Here is a 22770-nt window from a genome sequence, read left to right on the forward strand (position 1 = left end):
GACACATTGACTATTGAAGTAGATGTTTCTTCCTGCCTTTGACAACGCTTGATCTATGTAACTGTCGTCTGACCGATCACTGTGTTAAATTCTGCAGGATTGTCTCTCTCTTGCACTAAGACTTTGGTGCTATACATTTTGTGACCCATTGCCTTAGATTTTGTCTCATTTGTATTGTATTTGAAATTGGTATGGTGAAATTGACTTGAGACTTTGTATAACTTGCTCTCTTTACTTAATAAATGATACTATATTTGAATGTTTTAGACTTGTCTTTGCTCTATCTTGCTGGTTTACAAGGTATTTCTTACACCTTTTGTCACAGAAAAAAATTGCACAGGATCTAAATCGTAACAAATGAAGACTCTTCCATTTTAACTTGTAGTTCATAAGAAAGTCAACAAAACTCTTAAAACTTTGTCAGTGGGATGTTTTCACAAGCTAACCAATGAACAGATATCATGAAGGCAACAGCTGCTTTGCCTTGTTTTTCATACATACATGCAATTGAAACTTAATTGAGAATTTTTGGAGCCTGAATGAACAGTTTATTATCACTATGATTGAGATGTCAAAGTTATATTTTTAAAATTTCTGCATTCAGCATCTTATGAGTTTTCTCTACCATTTTCAGTACATAGTTTACAAAACATTAAATCAATTTGGCCAACCTGACTGAAATGTCCTCGCTTTGTGTCTTCAGACAGCATTGCCTGCTTCCTGGGCAGAGCATTCAATATACCCTTATCTCAGTTTTGTGAACTTAACAGCTTTAGTATCTACCTGGGCGGCATGTCGACTGCTGTATATTAAAACAGCAGGGCTCTACGGACATTGTTTTTATTTAAGTGAACTTTGACAAGCATATCTTTTCTTGTATGAGAAAAATAAAAAAGTAACTTGCCAGATCCATGTAATTTCAGCCTAATATTTTGTAAATAGAGTTCTAAAATTCCAACCTAAGTTTTGTTGTATTTCTTCGCTCTGTTCTGCGATTCAAAAACAAAATACATCAAAAGAAAGATGCAAACTGCAAGCCACTTTAACAAGTATGAATACAAATAGTAACAATCTTACCTTATCAATTAACATTGAACATATTATATCATAAATGTCATCATAATGATAGAGAATGACATTCTATTTCAGCAGAACATTAACCCTGTCACTTTTAATTACAAATTAAATGCAGATTTAGCAGTTGTTCAGCTACTGACTAAAGCTTCCTGCTCTTCTCTAACTGGTCCTGGGAGCTCAGATTTTGTCTTCACACTGTGGAATCACAGCCACAATGCACACTGACCAATCACTTTGTCTTGAGAAACCTCATTTGCATATCACTTACCTCACTTGGCGTGTTTTTGTCTATTTATAGACACACTCGGACATAGCGATGACTTAGCATAACATGACTGCCACAAGCTAATTTTCATATCACCTGAACACACTTTTATCTTCTTTATAAATAAATGCGCATATTCATAAATAAGCTGAGACTGGCATAACGCAAGCGACTCAGCAACGTAATCATATTGTTTTACACCATTAAATATTCTTCTACAACTGCGCCAGTAAGGTCTATGACAATACATATTTCTATTTCAAACTGGCTGCATTGTTTGCTATCCATTATGCTTCGATGACAGCACAATGAGCCGCACAAAACACGTAAACAAAAGAATCACTGCGCAAATCGAAATAGTGTTACATGTTTTAGAATAATTTCTCAGTGAAACTGAACTATTTTAACAAAGATGTTTTAATTAGATGTGTAGACTCATAAAAAATGTAACAGTTATGAAATATGTACATTGTATTGAAGTGACAGTGGCACATCTTTCCGGCCTGTGGAAGAGATACTATGATGGCTCACCGCAATGAACTCAGGGTAGAAGAGTCATTTAAAGCGTGTAAAAACTAGGTAAGTTGTTTTGCACATGCTCAAGCAATGAATCTTGGGATCTCATTTGCATACTGCTTACCTCCCTTTTTGAGACCTAGATGTCTATTTTTGGAAGCAAGAAAAATGAACTGAGTATAATGACAAATAAAAGCTGCAATCTAATTATTTGAAAAATATGATGTAGTTATTACCTGAAGTGAACTATTTGAGAATGGAAGTAAATCTAAGAAAATTTAGCTGTGTATACAATGTACTTTGATATTTCCTCTCCACAAAGACAAGCATCAGTGATTCATCAAAACCTTGCATCCAAGAGGACCCACATGTCAAAAAAATATGAGTCCTGTCAGAATTTATTGCATCAAAAAATGCAGGTCTCAGGGGTAGATTTATCCCTGGGTATGTCTTCAACAAATGGCAATTCTAATCATTCAAGTGTTACAGAACATTTTTGAATTGTAAAATGACTCCACAATACAAACTTCTTTACCGATGAGTCCAAATGGCATTTAAGCCATGCAATACACTTAATGGTAATTTGATCAAACTATACACCTGAAGTTTAAGAACTGTATCAAACATGAAATCAAATCTTGCCAAGTTCATTATCTAGAACATTTGAAAGGTGTGTAGCATATTAACAATTACCAGACAAACAGGACATGGTCAAGAAGTATTTTATCTTCCATTCCATGTCATCTAATAGCCCTTTCTGAGCTATATATATAGGTGGCTGACTAGTATCATCTGGTCTGGCACTGGATCTACCTTCACACCATATATAGGTCACACCAGTAATACCAGGATGCAACTTGAGGCCCTAAGACAGTATGGGCAGTTAGATGAGCCCAGCCAGGAGCTATTACTAGCACCCGGTCTGCACTTCACTTGGCAAGCATCTCTAGAAGACTGCAGGCTCCATCATACCTTCATGTCCATACAATGATATTTGGACAAAAACATTGGAAATAAATCCCTTCTTGACTTTACCCTGTTTTACAGCTGAAAGACTAGAATCCATGAGACAAAAATAAATCCAAAATGCAGAAAGACAGTTGGGTTACATCACTTGGATAATATTCTTGATGTAATGTGTGTATGTGTACATACATTTAAGGCAATATTAATTAATTGATAAAATCATATGTAGCTGTCAGTACACAAAGAAGACAACACATTTTCTACCTTAAAATTCATCTCAAGTTCTTAAACTTTCCTTGTATGATTCTGAGTGTCGGCTTTATTTGCCTATCAACTGGACTGCCCAGCCTCTAGACCTTTGACTGTCCAGTGAGCCTCTGACATACAGAGTGCTAGGTAATGATAATGATTATCATGATGGGCTTATCTAACTTGGATAACTTGGATGTCCAATCAGTTTTTTAACTGAACAAGCATTGTCACTAAAATGACATAATCCCCAGCCGCAAATTATCAACTTATAAAGTAAGCAAAATGAAGGTAATAGTTTAAGATGAAGTTAAAAGTGCCTTCCCAAGATGAAGCTTGGTGATGAATAAGAAAATCCAGTGACCAGTTCTTGAGATATTGTGTTGACAAGCTTAACATACAGGTGAACATGCTGAAATCATCAAAGTGTCTCTATGACCTTGAACATTAAGTGATGGCCACCAAAATCTACTGGGCACTGCACCTTCCTTAGATGAAGTTTGATGTCAACTGTGAAGAAAATCCAGAGAACAGTTCTTGAGGTATCTCACTGTCAAGCTTAACATGCAGCTTAGCATGCTGAAATCTTCAAAGTATCACCATGACCTTGAAAATTATGTGAAGGTCACCAGAATCAACTGGGCCCTTTGCCTTCTCTAGAATAAGCTTGGAGTTGAATCTGAAGAAAATCCAGTAAATGGTTCAGATTCAGAGGACTAGAGGTAACTCTAAATAGTACCTGTACATAAATGTTAAACCCAGGAAGAAACATACCTACCAATACTGAAAAAGCAGCATTTATCGAACAATGCTTGTCCTACTACTAAAATCTCAAATATCAGTCAGACTCATGATTCCAGGTGATATTCTTGTAGTCCTCACACTGGACTGCTACAAACAGAACCGGAAACAATGGAAGATGGACAAGAATCTGGAACATGTATCAGCTATACCTCAACAGGATGGGAATCCCTGACCTGTCTCGACTAGATCAATTTACTGGTCAGAGAGCCTACAAACTGATCAGGACCTAGTCCAACATTTTTACGCAAAAAGTCAAAACAACAAGACTTTTATAGCTTCATGGATGACACTTTTGTATGTATCTATTCTCTGGGATCTGAAGTTCATCTTAAGCAGTAATCAGAATGTGACTGCAGTAAATAATGTTGAGTTGTGCAATTTGCCAAGCACTAGACACTTTTCACCTATTAGACTGATTATTCTAGACAAAATTAAACAGAATAGTCTTTTCCTGAAACAAACGATCATCGTTAAATACTAATGAACTTAATTCTATTCTCACTCCTGAAAATAAGTTGCACACATTCCTATTTTGATGATAAGTGTAACATGAACCTGCACAGAATTTACAGAATATGGTTCATGAAAGAAAATCAATAGACACAAATTGCGATGTGCTCCAGTACAGAGCAATGGCAGTGCATAGCGAACACATGAGGATGTACTATTTCTGACATCTTCACTGTTGGAAGCATCAAAGCACCTGTCCTAGCAAGTGTATGAAACGTACAATGTTTGTGATAGGTACAATGTGTTGAGGCTTCTGCCCACACTACTTCCTTGTGTGTGAGGAATTGGTAACCACATGCAGAAGAACTGTAGTATAGTTAGTGGCATACACCTTTGTGGCATGATGCTTGTTACTGCCAAATATTCAGTATAAAACTATTAAAAGTTGTGTGGTCAATCTGGCCATACAAGTTTACAAGGAAGTTTATGAAATAAATAATTCATGAATCATCCAAACTTGAGTCACAATACAATTCCTTTTGACATGAACAGATTCGTGTAAAGTGCAGTAACTGACAACAATGTCCCTATATCTAAGACAGGAAGTTGGTGTTCATGCAAGTAGTACATGCCCTGTGTTGGAGTAACATGCAAAAACCAAAACAGCCCCACAACTTGCTTCAATAAATTATGATGTGCTCTCTGAAAAAAGGTAGCCACATCTATAATATGACACAATATATATCTACCTAACTGGTATTTATAACATATATATCAAAGTATCAGCCACATGCAAACAATATGAATAAAGTTTTTTAAAAATCCACCGGCAAAAGCGTTTCTCATGTTTAAACGCCATCTCTGCGACTTAAGTACTTCAGTATCAAGAAATAGCTTTTAATATTTCTATCTATATCCTTCGAAACTGAAATTGAGAGAGACAGAGAGAGAGAGAGAGAGAGAAGTGAGTGCATGAGTTAATTAAGTTTCACATCGCTCTTAGCAGTACTTCAGCAATATCATGGGACAACAGAGTTTCACACATTTTAGCCATGTGGCTAATTGACCCGTGTCTTCAGCATCATAGCCTTATCCACTGGGCTGCCCTACTACCCCAGTGAGAAAATGAAGATAGAAAGAGAGAGAGAAAAAAAAAAGGACAGGGAGACAAACTACATCTCTCAAAAAGTTAGATCTCTTAACTGGATCACCTGTACTATGTGAATATTCAATTTCAGCGAGTACCGCTTGAAAACCTATGGATTTCAATTACAGGATTCAACTGGACATACTGTCTTTGTTCAAGGTATAAGGATCCACCTAAATGACATTCTTTTCCTCAAACATCCACTGAATACAAAATCTGATTATGTTCTCATGATTAATGTAATAACAATCAATATCACAGAAAGAGGATTGGTATCTTTAATGACCTCCTTTGTAACAATATATTTGACAATAACTGTCTTCTGAATGTTGGCATTTCAGGTGAAATGGATGAGAGCTGAATTTTCCTTTCCAGTGTTAGGCACACACGGTGAGTGGGGAATGACACACAACTTGAACAAAACACCCGCAATGGAAGAGGTCACATCAAACAGAACACACTCTCTAAGACACATGAATTCAACTATCTTCATTTAAATAATTTCAGCCTTGCCTTGAGGCATTCTGCTTAACTTCTGAAACATTTTGTATTCAGTTATCAATATAAAGTATGATATAGCATTTGCTATTTCAAATATGAAGACTGTAGAAAAACTCAAATACCTGTAAGGGATGAGAACACCTTAATGTCAAACATATGACTTCTATACAACTTTAAAGAACAAGATTTCAAAACATTTTTTGCAAATCTGAAAATATCTCTCCTTAAGGTGGTTTTGCTGATGAGACAACCAGAGGTTCTCATCCCTATCAAATGAAGTAGCTGATTCTCCACTAAGTGAACTGAAGAGAAAGCCCATGTTTCTAGGTGTATCTGTGTTTCACAACAGAACTGTTCATGCTGACCACAGCAAGGCATTGTATACCTGGAATGCCTTGACTCGGTATCAGATGGCCACTCCGGCCGTACACCTGCACGACTTGCTGCCTCCCAATGAGACATATCTTGTAGATCATCCAGGGAGTAAGTGAGGCCAGAGCCCGAACCACTTGAATAACAACCAGAGACAAATCAGTGAACTAGCCACTAAAGAATTCATGTTTAGTCTTTGTTTGTTGTGTCTTGTGCACAGCTTTCAACATCCATGCACTTTAGTTACAACTTAATAGCTTGATTAACCATGCAGACATACATCTAATGTGTAGACTGGTCAACAGAAGTACAGGCAACACAGGCCTGTGACCACTGCTCCACAGGAGCAAAGAACATAGGCCCATTCTACTAGATCTAATGCTAATGGAAATACACACAGACACTTACAGGAATAGTAGCCTGAAGAACATCACTATCACATCAATGTGAGCATAGACAATAGGCAATGGTGTAAATCAGCTCTTGCTGATGTCCCTGATGATGCAGTATATTTTGAAGGAATATCATTGCCATTTGTCACCAGCTGACAGACACTGCAGTGTTCCACGCATGCAGCGTTAACACATATAAGTTGTCTTGCCCTTATTGCTAGTCAGCAATTAAATAATATTCCTTATAAAAAAAATTCTTTTCAACAAACATTTTACACTTTCTTTGACACAGGGAGAATCTATCATGATGATAAGTCACCACAATGACATAAGCAGGGATGCATTTTACCAACATCTGCAGTGTTTGTCAGAATAGTCAGGTGGCTACAGCGGTATACCTCTCTGTGTCCGAGAGCCACTCGGGGCGAACACTAGTACGATTCGCTGCTTCCCATCTTGTGGACTCTTGGAGATCATTCAGGGAGCCTGACACACCAGATCCCCTTGAAGCAGGACAAGAAACAATTGTCACATTGCACATATGTGCTTGATAATACAACACCAGGTAGTAACGTTCCTGTGTGTCATGTAACTATACATTAATGCTTTCAGATGGCATAATTTTCAAAGCTTCTAGATGTGAAAGAGTGGAACATCCTAACCGAACAACTACATATATCTACCTGTACAAGCCTACCACCAAATGCTATGAGCCTTTCATTACATGTAACACTACAACAAAACTTTCCTCATTTATTTTTAGATTCCGTTTTTTTATTTGATTCTTGTGATTCATAAATGATTAAATTCTGCATTTACCCATCACTGTATATGTCTATCAAGGATGGCAAAGAACCAGGACATGTTTTACCCACTGAATAGGTACATTAGGAAATATAGTAGGAAGTGGTAATAGTTTTGTGAGTCAACATGAATATGTCCCAAACATGCAATTGTTAAAACATGCACCCTGCTCCAAAAGCAGTCCCTTGGACAATGTCTCTGTGTCTCTGTAAGTGATCCTTATACATGTCCCAGTTAAGAGAAAGCATTTATGCAAATGTCCTTACTAAGGGTACCCAATATATTACGAAAGTTTTCACAGAAACCTGCAGCACACAGAAGTATGATCTTATAAGTTATGTAGTAAATATCATGAAAAATATTTAATGTTCAACCTTTGAATTAAGTTGTTCACATCTAATATGATTTCTGATAACAAATCCAACTTGTATGGTTTTGATAGCCTCTTTCCTTTGTCCATTATCAATGCACTTTCATTTGAACAAACTGACCACTTTTGTAAAACCCTAAGGTAATTCAGGGCACAAACTGTCATTTTTATATGCTAAAAAGTAACAAGTAAGCAATCACTCCTTCTTTACATCTTTGGATTCTTTCATTAGCAGATTTCTGACCCTTCAACCCATAAATATTGACTATAGACCATAAAACAAGTAACTTATCCCAAACTGCAGTGATAAACAAAGTGGATCACATAGTGATGATTATGACAGCTTATAACTGGATAGCCCATGACACTGGTGAACATACATTTTGAGCAAGAAATAGGCTGACTAAATGGGTCTGCTCCTTCAACTCATCAAAAAGGATTGATTCAGGGCATGATCATTTTGCCAAATCAGGTCTTCAAAACAAGACTTGCTAATCCTGAGACCCGTGAAGGTCCCAGGGTAGAATAGGCCTTCAGCAATCCATGCTTGCCATAAAAGGCGACTATGCTTGTGGCAAGAGTAGGGCTCTCAAGGGTCCAAAATTTAGGACTCGAGTACTCAAGGGGTCAGACCCGACTCAGACCCGTGTACCCAGCAATCTGGTTGATTATTTAACGCCAACATTCAAACATACACATGGCTGTTCCAACTTCCAGTCTACAAATAAAGCAACCTGTATACGTGAATCTAAAGATTACTGAATAAGCAATTGATATTCAACGTCAATGGAAGCTTCCATTACCTCTTTACTATTGCAAAAAGCATGTGATGGGAGTGTAAGTGTCATTGTGACATTTAAATCTCAGAATTTTATTAACGTATAAAAGTTGTTTAACAAATGATCATAGACTCAAATCACTGTTATTGGTTTGTATAATAAACAAGGGGGTAAGCACAGTTGTTAGAACTGTGAAACAAATATCCGTGCGGTACGTGAAGAGTGTTAGCTTTGACCAACCCAACTTGTTTTCGGTGTGTCATTTAATGTTCGCAACCCCCTAGTAATACAGACCAATAATTGCGATCTGAAACCATGATCATTCATTACAAAAGACTACATGTACTTTTGTCTGGGTGTGAAACAGATACTGAAATATAATGTGCAATTGGCAAGTTAAATTATGAGAATTCGCAATCTGAATTTGAATTTGTTCGATTTACTTTTTTGTTTAAAGTGAAATTCTTCGGTAACTTTTGTTTAACTGCATACTATAGACGATACGTCACATAGTCAATGAACCTTGATCATAGTTACATTGCGCGAAAACAGGTGCACAAACTGGAAGATATTTAGACAGATCTTCCATTGATTGGTGCTGCTTTAGATACCTTGCAGTGATGGAACTTCAAGAATAAAATATATTAAACAGGATTGATGTTTTTTAAGACTTCTAACAGTGAATACGTTTTGGTTTTAAACTAAAGACTAAGCATATTTTGAGTAACACTACACTGAATTTCTTCTCCGAAAACTCCACTGAACGGAGAAAACATCAATGGTATGTACTGTGACTAAAACTATGGCAATTTCAGGATCTAGGTCGCCAAGTGTGAATGTTATTTGGAATGCGTATGTATGTAGTGACTGCTGAAGTAGTAAGTTACACTACGAGAAATACGAATGATAGGAATGACTGATTATCTACGTAGAAAAGGAGAATGAAGACTAATTGTATCAAACTGTTTGTTTAATACAATTAATCCAAGAAGGCAAGAACACAAAGTGAAGTTTTAGAGAACAGAAACACGACATATTTTACCAATTTCTTTCATTTTTGCATTTAGAATTTGCCGTTAAAAGTGACATAACCATTATGAAACAAAAATATCAATGTAAACCCGTATGCACTCACATATAGCCCACAGTGGGTAGTGACAGTGATACGCCATATAGCTGGAATATTGCTGAGTTTGGCGTAAAACTAAACTCACTCACTAGTAACAGTGATATAGGCGTGAGTGGCTACGCTTGTTCGCACGTCTGTAGTTGGGGCAACACCACATACTGTTTTGAGTTTTGATATTATATTCTCCTTGCAATCTTCATATCACGTCATGATGTTGTTCTGAATTGCCGTGGTACATGAAACCTGGTAATCAGGGTTCAATGCTTCAAAGAAATCCCAGAAACCCTCTCCTTTAACAAAGTTTAATGCTCGCATATCTTATTGCACATATGCATTTCTGTTGCGTAGCAGCTCCATACCATTTTCTGTCAACAGGCTTCCGAGTTTTGCTAATAAAATTACCACAGTGCCTAGCGTTGCTTACTGAGCTGTTTGTTTCTGCCTACAGTGCTTATTTGCGGGTAAAAAGTAACAGATCGCGGTGGAATTGCAGCGATCAAAATAGCATCCAGACTTTGGACTTTTTCTCACGATCATCCATCTTGATTGCGTGAGACATTTAAAATTATCTCCTTTGCGAGTCCTCAAGTCCATTCAATTGGACTCGAGTCTCCCTTTATCCGGCTCGGACCCGAGTACTCGTGAGAGCCCTACGTAGGAGGCAACTAATGGGATCGGGTGGTCAGGCTTGCTGACTTGGTTGACCCACATGTTATCGGTTCCCAATTGCGCAGATCGAAGCTCATGTTGTTGATCACAGGATTGTCTGGTCCAGACTCAATTATTTACAGACCGCTGCCACATAGCTGGAATATTGCTGAGTGCGGCATAAAACTAACTCACTCACTACTAATCTTGAGGCTCAACCAATAAAAAAACTTCATAAATGTCACACTGAATGAGTGAATGCAAACCATTTTTATCACTGTCTTGTTAAACGTGACCCAGCTAGATCTCCTTGCCTGATACATCACTGCTGCTATGCTGACAGGGAGGATCAATGGAAAGTGTAACTTGTACATTATCAACAGACCATACCAAATTTTTGTACTCATGCAACTACTAATTTCTATACTTTAGTCCACATTCCACTTCAATTGTTCAATTATGTTGGCACCACAAAAAGAAAGAGCATGTTCTTATCAAATGCAAACACACATCAATATAATGGTACGTGTACATGCATTTATGAAGTCAAGCTTTAAACAATGAAGATTCCTACGAAAGTCTTCATGCAGGTACCCGTGCCGAAGCAAGACATGTTCTACACAATCCATGCAGCATTATATTCATTACTGTATGGGACATGTACCAACCCTCTCAAACATGCAGTGTCTGACGGATAAAATGGTTGTACTACCTACTGTGTAGAAACCAATTCAACTGTTTCCTTATGGTTAAAAGCTGAAGGTGAACTATAAGCTAATATTGCATGATATCTGATGTACACACTAGGTAGTAAGAAGTGCAGGAACACTATGCAACTGCAAAAAGTGTTATCAAACATTGTGTAGCAGGCTATCTGTGGTGCAGGCAGAACAACTATCTACAAGGGTGTGGAACTATATCTACTGCTACATGTTACCTGATCGGAGGGAGGATTGTTGTCTTATCCCCATTAATTGTAGCTCGTGACAATCGCCTGGCATCTTCAATTTGAGATACTCTCCTAAGCAGGACACAAGAAGTCAGCACTTTCCATATTTGATCAACAAACATCCACGTACACACATAATTCACAAAGTATGAACATCGATATGATTAACTTAATACAACAGAAAATGATCATTCAAGATATCCCAATGGAAATACAACATTGGCCATTTCATAATAATAATGTATCATATTAAAACACAAGAGCATGTGATTGTAGACTGACTATGTACAACACACTATGAACACAGAAAACCAGCCTACTACTTTCATGGAGTCATACTGCCAAAGATTCAACAAATTTGGTCCAAGATATCTATGTGACAGGGGTTCAAAAATACGTTGAAAAGCCACTTGCCACAGGGCAAGTTACTTCTAGAAAGTAACTTCCCCTGACTAACATTCCACTGATTATATGACACAATGCATGATGTTAATGTTTGCTGGACTATTTATCGAAAAGTGATAATTTCACTCTCTACAAGTTCTACTTTATTATTGTTACTGCTTCATTATGAGCAGATATGAAATTGAATTTAAGATTATTTTCAGTTTGAAACCGTAAGTGGAAATTATCTACCAGTCCACGGACAAGTAAGATACTGCGGGCGATGGGATTTTTGAACCCCTATACGACTTGAATCATCAGTTGCTGCAGATGTTGCAGCGGGTCTTTGAGGGCAATTTCAATAAAAATGAAAAGGAAATCATGCAAGTAAGTGTACAAAACAATTACACTGCAGCAGCTGAGGCTCCTTACGTCATGCTGTGAGATGTTTGGCTCTCTACTGCCATAATTGAGCAGCCATAGCCTTCATGATGGCAGGGAGCTATGACGGAAAGTGGTTAACGTGACTGCTAAAACAGGATCATAACACAAATCACACGCATACTTGTCAGGTATGTTCACTAATTCAATCCAGCTATATCCCCTGATGCTGGATAAGTAATTGATGGAATACTATAACAATCAACAAATGACAGAGGCCAATTCAAATTTGTCACTAACTGTGAAAGTGCCGAAGCTACATGCAGATGAAAAAGAGAAGGATTGAAGGTTTGCAATTCAACCAAAGCAAAAATATTATAGCGAATTCTAAGTTTTCAAAATGTGAAAGTTCTAATTATAGACTATGATAAAGAAAAAAGTAATGTTTCACCTGAAAATGAGTTCTATGAAAAAAACCCACAGAAATATCCTGCATGCACTGACACATGTTATGAGTCAACAGGGAAGCGTAACAGACTAACAGAAACCTTCGATTAGAAGTGACTTGGATTGCTTTCATTTGCACACTTAAAGTCGTGAGAAAAGAGCATCAATTTAAATTTTCAATCAACTTTAAATTAATGTCTTAGTCCAAAACATTTCTTATCTGAGAAAAGCATTTAGTCACTACAGCAGAAATAGCAGAATATCATTAATTCATACCTGAGACAGGTAAGTCAGAAGAAACAACAAGAATAATGTAATGTTCAGTGAATTCACATATTTGGGTCTCATCACAACGTTTAAAGACAAAAGACATGACCATGGTACTAAATGATAATATCAAAGCGGAGCCATCAGCCACTGAAACGGGACCTCTGAAGCCCACTAGAAGCCAAAATGTGAGCAAGCTCTCTAATAAATCTGACTGTACTTGGTACCCAATTTGAAAACTGTATTTCAAACATTTAAAAGTTCACTCTTTCAAATTGATGTACTTGTAAAAATATATGAATTATCATTATCAGAATATGCTCTGCACCTCTCCCACAGACAATGAAGGAGGTCCCCAAATTTTAAGAGAATTCAACCAATAGTTTTCAGGTTATTGGTTTTACAAACGTTTCAAAGTTTGAATTATGAATTGTTGTAATTTTTGAACAGAGTAATTCATTATTATCAGAATATTTAAGTTCAGGGATTTGACTGTGTAAAAACTATGGCAACCCTGATAAAAAATGGGTCAAGAATTCTTTGAACACTTCAGTTTTTCGATCCATAAGCCTTGTAGTATCAGGAGAGAAAGTAACGTTAGAAAAAAAGAATACATGATGCTCAAAAGTTGTAGACTGATAAAAAAAATGCATGCTGAAGAGTCTGTTAAGTTGTTTTGCTTCATACTTGTAAAGTCTTTTAGGTTTGAAGACAAGGGTCATCAGAAGATGACATATTGCCCAACATATTCGGAATGACAAATCATTTGACAGTTACTTGATGCTTTTTTAGACTAAGTTTGATTTGTTTCCATAGAAATCATGAAAAATATAAATGCCATATATCTGTAAACAGAAAAAGGCACCACTTCAAGATCTGTCTCATACATCTGCCAAGATCTGTTGAAAGAAATTAAATGGTTTTTGAGTTGCACTCCAGAAACGAAGTCCATCCCTCCATTTTGAGATTAAGTCAGAATCATTTCCATGGAAACTGGGAAAATGATAAATGCCAAAACTTTGTAAATAGCAAAAGGCACCAGTTTGTGGTCTGCCTAACATATCTGCCAGGTTTGCTGAAAGATATTAAACAGTTTTTGAGTTGTGCTCCGGAAATGAAGCCCAGCCCTTCATTTTGAGATGACATCAGAATCGTTTCCATTGAAACCCAGAAAATGATAACTCACCAAAATCTTTAAATAGCAAAAGGCATCACTTTAGGTTCTGACTGGTACATCTAAGCTTTGATGAAAAATATTGTACGTTTTTTTAGTTATGCTGCAGCAATGAAGCCCTTCCCTCCATTTTGAGACAAAGTCTGAAGCATTTCCATGGAAACCAAGAAAATAATATACCGCGAAAACCTGTAAATAGCAAATGGCACCACTTTAGGTTCTGACAGATATATATCCCAAGTTTTGAAGAAAAATGTTAACCATTGTTTGAGTTCTGCTCCAGAAATGAAGCCCACCCCACCATTAGACTAAGACCAAAACGTTCCATGGAAAAACCAAAACAATAAAAATGCCAAAATTCTGTAAATAGCAAAAGGCACAACCATAGGTTTAGATTATTATATCCATCAATTTGGGTCTAAAAATATTGAACATTTTTTCAACTTGGACCCCTATTACTAGAGGTCTTCAGGTTTTTATTATACACATACACCCCACAAATGAAATGAAATGAAATGAAATGAAATGAAATGAAATGAAATGAAATAAAGAATTCCCCGAATCTAACAAAGCATACTGAGTAAGTCTTTCATGAACAGCCTAAAGATATGGTTTAAAACCTTTCAAAGGACTTGTTACATGTTATTTTGGGGAAGAGTTCTTAGTGGGTTAAAAATTATCCTATTATCTTCTCCAATCCACTAGTGTTAGAAACTAAAAAAGAATAAGATCTAATAAAGACTCTTTTAATATAATACTATGGACTAAGGATATAAGAAAATGTGTACACAGTTTGAATTAAAAGTTCATGCATTCAAAATGTAAAAAATGTGAATGAATTTTATTACATCTATGTTCTATTATACTCTCTTGACACACTTGAACACATCAGCACAATACCAACAAGTAAACATCAAATGCACAATGCCTCCATACTGAATAATTACAAGATATTTCTCTCTATAAAAATAACAGATATTTATTATCATGCCTCAGGAATTTCATTACCACAAACCCTCCTTTAACTTAGTCAAATAGTCCCTTTGTGGTGTACTGACAAAATAACATGGCATAAAGGCCAGCAAGCTATTATATAAATCATCAACGTGATCATAATTATTTTGTCGGGAAAAAAATGATTTTTTTCATGAAATGTATTCTTTTCAAACCTCTATTCAACAGACGTTTTACTAATGTCATTAGAGGATCAACTATGTTTTAATGTGCAAATAAAGCAGACATCTATCATGTCTATGAATTAAAGAAACAAAGATGAAATGAGCAGCACACATTATGCACTTCAGCTTTATCAGTTGCACTTACCTTCCTTTAGACACTGAATTTATGCTGACAATACTGAAAGAAACACAGCTTTCGACTATTTTTACCAGTACAGACAAATGAAACATGGATAAGAATGACTTAACATAACATTTTATGCTGATTGAGCGACATTAAATAAAAAACTCATATACAGAAACACATCTAAGATACACTGAGCATAACCTTTTGTTACTATAACAGAAGCTCCAATTACTACACTCTTACCCTCCACCAACAGACACAGAGTTTGCATCTAACTACATCAAGGAACATACTTTTGATAACTTAAATTGTGTCTAAACAAGTCTGAGGCAGAGAATATGATCTAGCAGAAAATGAAAAAATATTAAGAAGATCTGAAAGAACACCATATTCAATATAGAACAAAGAAATTAGTTTCACGACAATGGTGTGGTAAACTATAGTTGAATGCTGGATTTAACTGAGTGAGTGAGTGAGTTTTGTTTTACGCCACACTCAACAATATTCCAGCTATATGGCGGCAGTCTGTAAATAATCGAGTCTGGACCAGACAATCCAGTGAGCAACAACACGAGCATCGATATGTGCAATTGGGAATTGATCACATGTTTCAACCAAGTCAGCGAGTCTGACCATCCGATCCCGTTAGTAGCCTCTTATGACAAGCATAGTCGCCTTTTGTGGTAAGCATGGGTGGCTGAAGGCCTATTCTACCCTGGGACCCTCATGGGTCTGGATTTAACTACATTCAAAAGGCGTGTATACTAACAAAATACCCATCCCATGTTATGATGACCACTTTCTGATTCAGTCAGAGTTGATCTTCTACACATAAGTTAGAACATCACAGTAAGCCTGCAGACTCAACACATGGCAACACTCACTAATTTACCTCGCTCACTCATACACTCACTGCCTAAATGATAATCATCTCATCATGTTCCAGATAATGCTTTGAACCATTTGCATATTCACTCCTAAATTATGAAATACATGAAGTATCTTTTGCCTTTAGGTCACCCCATTCAGTATTTATACACCAATGGTTTTTCAAATACACATTAGCTCAAAATTGTGTTTCAGGTGACTCTTAATCAAAGTTGTGTCTGTCTGTGTACTGACCTGCTCGTGTCACACAAACTCGGGATGATAAACAAGAAACTAGCTTTAAAATCTCTATTATACATTATTCACTGCAGTGAATGGGGATCTACAAAGGTAAACAAATGGACATGGTTATATTGGTTAATTACTTCTTATATGATCAAATATATTAAATACCACCTGTGCAACTCTAATATAGTTCAGCAATAAGAATTTTTTCATAATTTAAATGTATTTTACACAAATACACAGCGGATTTGAAGTAACATAATGCTGAAGGGCACCAAAAACTGCTGTATCATATCAGAATTGCAAATATGTCTATCTTAACTGGGCACGATGTCAAAGTCAAAACAATGGCAATTTGCAAGTCTAATTACTGGTAGGCAGCAAGCTTCTATTGGGACCAGATGAGCAAATGGGCATTTTGGAAACAAAATGTAGCTTACAAACAAGATTTTTAGACTTTAAAAAGTCACATGAATTTTCATGGTACAGTCAGCTAAAATAGCAAATGTCCAGTCAATGTTTATTCTAGTAGATACACCAATTTATGTTTATGTAGTTCTTGGCACACCATAAGGAACTGAGCAGCAACACTCACAGACATGAATCCAATTATTAACACATATTTTCTCATCCACTAACTACAATGCGCAAGAAGAAGACATCTGTACAGATGGGGTATAATTGATCTGGTCTCTGACCTGTAAGAGACTAAGTAAAAGCAAACTAAGAACTTAACATCAACCACTACCATGTAAATACAGCCAGTCAAAAAATCAATAATTCGAATGTATACTGAAAACTGTTGCAGTTTCTTTTTGCTCAATCACGTTACCATTAACAGCATGCTTTTCTAACAGCTTTTTTTCCATCTTCACAAATGGGATTTGGGAAATGTTATGTCCTTGTGTTGATAACTGAGTTACACAAGTGAATGAATGAATGCGTTCTATTTTGCTAAAAGTAACATTATCATCTGAACTAAATTATGTAACTAAGCTAGTCTGATCCCAGTTATTCAATGTTCTATTCATTCTGTTGTGGCATGTATTTTGGACCCATTCACTTCTACAGCTTTGTTTCATATCTGGTTTAAATCACAAGTTTTTTCTTCAAAAAGTTTTACCTCCACTTTTGGCAATATTCCGGCAATATATCACGGTAGTGTACCCAGAAATGGACTTAACACATTGTACCCACGTGGGGAATTGAATCCAGGTCTTTGAGGAACAGACACTTTAACGACTGGGTCCAAATCACATAAACACTGAAACAGCCATCCAATCAAATTGTACTGTTCTTGGATGATTGAACAAGTGGCAGTATGAGTAGTAGTTGATGTAGCTTGAAATACAAACAAAACCGCTGATATCGTTAGGGATACCCTTTCCCTATCCCATTTCTCACCAAAAAAGTCTTACTTCTGGTGACAGCTCAATTGTAGGAGGTAAAACTGTCGAGCAAACTCTCTTTGTGACTGTGATTGTGCTAAGTCATTACTTCAAGCCCATAATAAATATGTGAATTAGTATGACAAAGATTGGCACCACTTCTGATAGAGTGCAAGTTGTGAATGAGTACAGCCCATCAGGACCTTATCATGAAATACAAACCACATCTGACAAAAAGACTAGTAAACTAGGTCCTGTCATCATATACAGATTCTGAAGAAAGAACCCTTCAACTCTCACAAAGACATTGCGTCCTGTCAATATTTTCATCTGATCTATGGAACGAAACATCACAGAACGAATTACAAGAAACACTTTTGGAATGCATTTGCTTCTGAAGTTTTGTTTCTATAATGTGCAGATGGACTTACTTTAGAAAAGACAGCAAGCATAGAAAAATGACCATCATTAGCATTCCACCACTGACTTTACTTCTTAACACCTATATCAAATAGCATATTTAAACTCTTCATTCTTAAAGATCACTAAATTGATGACAGTCATAATTGTTGAAAGACATATTCAAGAAGTGGTGATTAATCAACAGAATATAGGGCAGTTAGCTGAAGGATCAACACAACATACTCCCATTCTGTCCAAGGACTAATCAAGGTCTTATGGGCCATGAGCTTCAAAAGACAAACCGATGTAGGCTGTGAATGATTGTCTGAATTTGACTTTACCAAATATAAAGCTTGTGGTTATATAATTTGCTTAGCCAGTGATGAAGGATATCCCATAAGGTCAGGTCTCATTTATAATTTCCATCACATAGGATCATAAATGTTTACAAATATATAAAATAAGCATCAAATACAAAACTTTCAAGAAATACAGTCATGCTGCTCAGTCTGCAACAATAGCTAATGGTTTGGACCCTTTGCTCAATAAAATATCTTACGGTCCTGTAAAGACTGTCCATATCAATCACTATTATTACTGAGAATAATTCCTAGACTATAGCATAAGGGACAAGAAGATACAAAGCAGCGTAGCACAGACAGTGTGATTGTCTCCACCAACTCAAGAAAGCATTTAATTGGTTCATTTTGACTTGATATTAGATAGCATTGTCTAATATCTGATATGTAATGATGTTTCAAAGACGAAGCTTCCTCAATCTACCACCACTGACATTCTCACCTCATTCTGTGTGCCTTTTGTGCTTCCAGTACATGAAGTTCCTTTGGCACATGGCCGGTTAAAGAGCTCTGCTGGTTGCTCATCACCACTCGAACATTCTGGAAGCAAATAACTTATCATTCATTACCTGAGCACCTTTTACAGAGTTTCAGGATCATTCACCTTGTGTAGGAAAGATGTAACAAATCTAAGATTAAAGTATTATGATTAAAAGGAGTCCGAGCCACACTGAAATGTTACAACAAACAATATCAAGGACTTGAGTATCCCCCAAGGACCCCTCTGGGCTTTCATACCCAAGTTTTTAACACTGCTCTACATTTCAAATGATTTCAGCCTCATTTACCAAGAATTTAGTAGCTACATGTTTAATGTCATGTACATAAACTATAAGGCTTGAACTGATGACTCTCTATGTAGTCAGAATAATACAATTTTATCCAATTATGAGGTTAGGTACCCCAAACTCAATGCTAACAAGTAAATAACATGGTCACATTCTTAACTGCAACAAAATTTCCTGACTGTTCTCATGCCTACCATTTCATCATCATCTTCCTCTCCACTTTCAATGCCCTCCACTCTCTTCTTCTTGCACCACCAACCACTGTCTTGACAATAGGCCATGAGTACAAACATGGGGAAGAAACACAATGTCAGCCAGGCCTCCCATGGGTCTACCACATTAGGAGAAATATAGGCCACCACCAGTAACATCCACACATACGCCCAGATTGACCAAATTGATGTCAAGACAAAAACACCCAATTCTTTTATGCTTTTTACCAATGGTGTAGGAACACTCACAATACATATTGCTGTAATAATTAACAAATTAAATGCAGCACTACCAATGATTGTGAATGTACCTAATGAGTCCCCACTGTCTTCCACACCGAGTCTGAGAGCAGCTTCAATAGTAGCTAATAAAATTTCAGGTGCACTGCTTCCAAGGGCCATCAATGTTAAATTTGCAACTGTTTCGTTCCATATAAGAATTTCTCTCTCCACTTTCTCTTGTTTCTCTTCATCCCAACGTACGATGGTTCTCTTCTTGCTTGTGATGACCTCAATACTGCACATGAAAGCATCTGAGGATATAGCAATGCCCATGAAAAAATATATCATGGCCATAATGTAGAGAAATCCACGAAGTTCTTTTGACCAGAGGTTCTCTGCTGGAAGGAGTAGCCATGACTCACATCGCGACTGGCCTTCTGGAACTACCTCAAACACATATCCATTGCTAAAGTTGGTGAAGAAAGTTCCCATACTTAATTTTGTCCCTCTGCACCTTTGGTCAGCTTGAGTACATTACCTGAAAAGAAGAGCAGAGGTCTAAAGACTACACAAAAACAAATTCATTATTAGGCAAACAAGATTTTATTATGTCTTGAGTTACTTCCTTAAATGCAGGTAATTTTTCTTGTCTTTATTTCTAAATGGGACAGAGGCCAATTACAGATTGCAATACAAATTGCAATAATGCTAATGCAACAGGCACATCATAAAGGGTAGGGGGAAATGAGACATAATATGAAGATATTGTCTGATGACAGTATGTTGAATGCATAATATATGGTAAACAAGGATATTTTAAGTTGTTCACTGGTCATGAGGGAACCATGGGTTGAGGTACCATCAAGGTTTGTTTAGTGAGTGAGTTTAGTTTTACGCCGCACTCAGCAACATTCCAGCTATATAGCGGTGGTCTGTAAATAATCAAGTCGATGTTTGTTTATGTTCCCTGAGGTACCCTCATTGTTTGTTTAAGTTCCCTGAGCCAGAAGGAACATAGATAAACATTGAGGGTACCTCAACCCATGCTCCCCAAGGGACCCATGAACTATGTATTTATCTTCCTGAACACCTCAATGTTAATTCTGAACTCTTTGAAACATGGGTATCAGATTGTACACTTCAACCAACCTGTGTCAATCAAACGATTCAAATCTTGCATCCTTCTGGTTTTTCCCATAGGTATTGTCTTAGTAAAGTTGCCATGATGTAATTCCCTTCTTAATATTCACAGGGAACATTTTGACAAACTTTATTTAATAAAAAGAGAATCAAATGGTTTTGTAGCCCTCGCTAGATTTTGCAGACATAAGAAAAACAGATTTAGAGTAGTCTCCCTTCCATCGATTTCCATTCGTCGGTTTCACATTAATTTCAGACTTGCTGTGTGCATGCGCAGAGCGTGTAAAAATATCTACTGGTGAATTCCACTTTGGACGTAGGCATACCGATAGTGTAAATACACTCAAAACAAAGTGATTAAATAATAATTATTTACTAGTGACAACTGTTCATAGCTGACTAAATATATCAATTTACATATGCTTTTCAGGTATTGTGTATTTTGATAGTTGTGAGAAGGGGATGTGCGGGAAGAACGGTGGTGGCGAGATGTGTTTATACAAGAACTTATTGAAAAAAATCAAGCTATTTATTTCTCTACTCCCGGTCTTTTGTACATACAGGTATGAAAATAAGTTGTAATAGACATAAAACCATGTATTTGGTTTGATTTTTCGTTTTCATTAGCGTGTGTTTACACTATTGGTAAACGTACGTCCAAAGCGGAATTGGCCAGAGAGTCTGAAATTAATGTGAAACCAACGAATTTGCAAAACATCGGCAATTTCCTTGCATCATGCGTCATTTAATGTTATTCAAGATAAAAAAGTAACCACCATGAACTACCAAATGAGTTGCGGGGCGTAATGCAATGCACATCATTTGTACATGGGGTACATTGAAAATAACATAATATTATAAGCACAATTCTCACTAAGTTGTTTCTTGGTGACAGTATATTGAAAACAGAAATGTCTAGTTTGTGTTACCAGACAGTTTATAATTAAATCTTTCTTTAAGAATATGATACACAAACTTGGCTAATATAGGAATATAATTTTCAGATTTACTTTTCACAAACTGTACATACTCAGTTTTTGGTAACAAACCCTTATCAAAATACAACTATTTTTAACATACCTAGGGCAAACCATTACAACACAATACTCATCTTCAAGGTACCTGGTACAAAAGGTACATTCTCCATTCAATATATCTAACTTACTCCACCACTCTTTTTCCACAAACAACAAATGAGAGCTTAATCGAAATCTTGTTAAGCCTATTCTACATTTAGGCATTTCTATCCTACAAAGGTAACATTCAAATCAAAACGTTTCCTTGATATGTAGATGCAGTCAAGTGTTGCTAAGAGACAGATTTTTCCACATCCGATTATGAACAGCATTTACACTGTGTCAATTCATTTAAAAAAATTGTCGTACAAGATACAGTTTGCAACAACCAGTCATAACCCATATTGACACAGTACATCTCTCAGTACAGTAACCCATGTTTTACAAAATGGATTGACTGAAGAAATTTCTAACACGGCATCATATACAACAAGTATGCACCTTTGCTTTTCACAGTTGATCATTTTTCACCAATAACATAAGATATGTAATATTCTACTTCCTGGTTATAGTAGAACACCAAACTCACCATGCCTAAAACTTGATGGTGTGCATAATTTAACTTTCAGCAACACATGTATTTTAAAATATTTTCTGTTTTAACAGCAGGTGGATCCATAAAACCCCCGACTTCACATCCATAGTTAAAAATAGGTAAAACAAGTAATTAGAACAAATAAGTTGCCTTCTTATA

At 36.5% G+C, this 22770-nt stretch overlaps 1 protein-coding gene across 2 annotated transcripts in view; it reads right to left on the minus strand.

Annotated features, from left to right (window-relative positions):
• LOC137278128 (sodium/calcium exchanger 2-like) overlaps positions 1–22770 on the minus strand; it is a 125750-nt gene that overhangs the window by 62406 nt on the left and 40574 nt on the right. For both annotated transcript variants that reach the window (XM_067810277.1, XM_067810276.1), the window contains exons 2-7: positions 19621–20398; positions 19081–19178; positions 15395–15427; positions 11407–11490; positions 7138–7242; positions 6361–6483 (exon numbers count right to left, since the gene is read on the minus strand). In XM_067810277.1, coding sequence (XP_067666378.1) covers positions 6361–6483; positions 7138–7242; positions 11407–11490; positions 15395–15427; positions 19081–19178; positions 19621–20352 — 1175 coding nt within the window. In that variant the 5' untranslated portion in view covers positions 20353–20398. The remainder of the gene's footprint in view (positions 1–6360; positions 6484–7137; positions 7243–11406; positions 11491–15394; positions 15428–19080; positions 19179–19620; positions 20399–22770) is intronic.

The sequence above is a fragment of the Haliotis asinina genome, chromosome 3, assembly GCF_037392515.1.
Source record: "Haliotis asinina isolate JCU_RB_2024 chromosome 3, JCU_Hal_asi_v2, whole genome shotgun sequence".
In the NCBI taxonomy this organism is placed as follows: Eukaryota; Metazoa; Mollusca; class Gastropoda; order Lepetellida; family Haliotidae; genus Haliotis; species Haliotis asinina.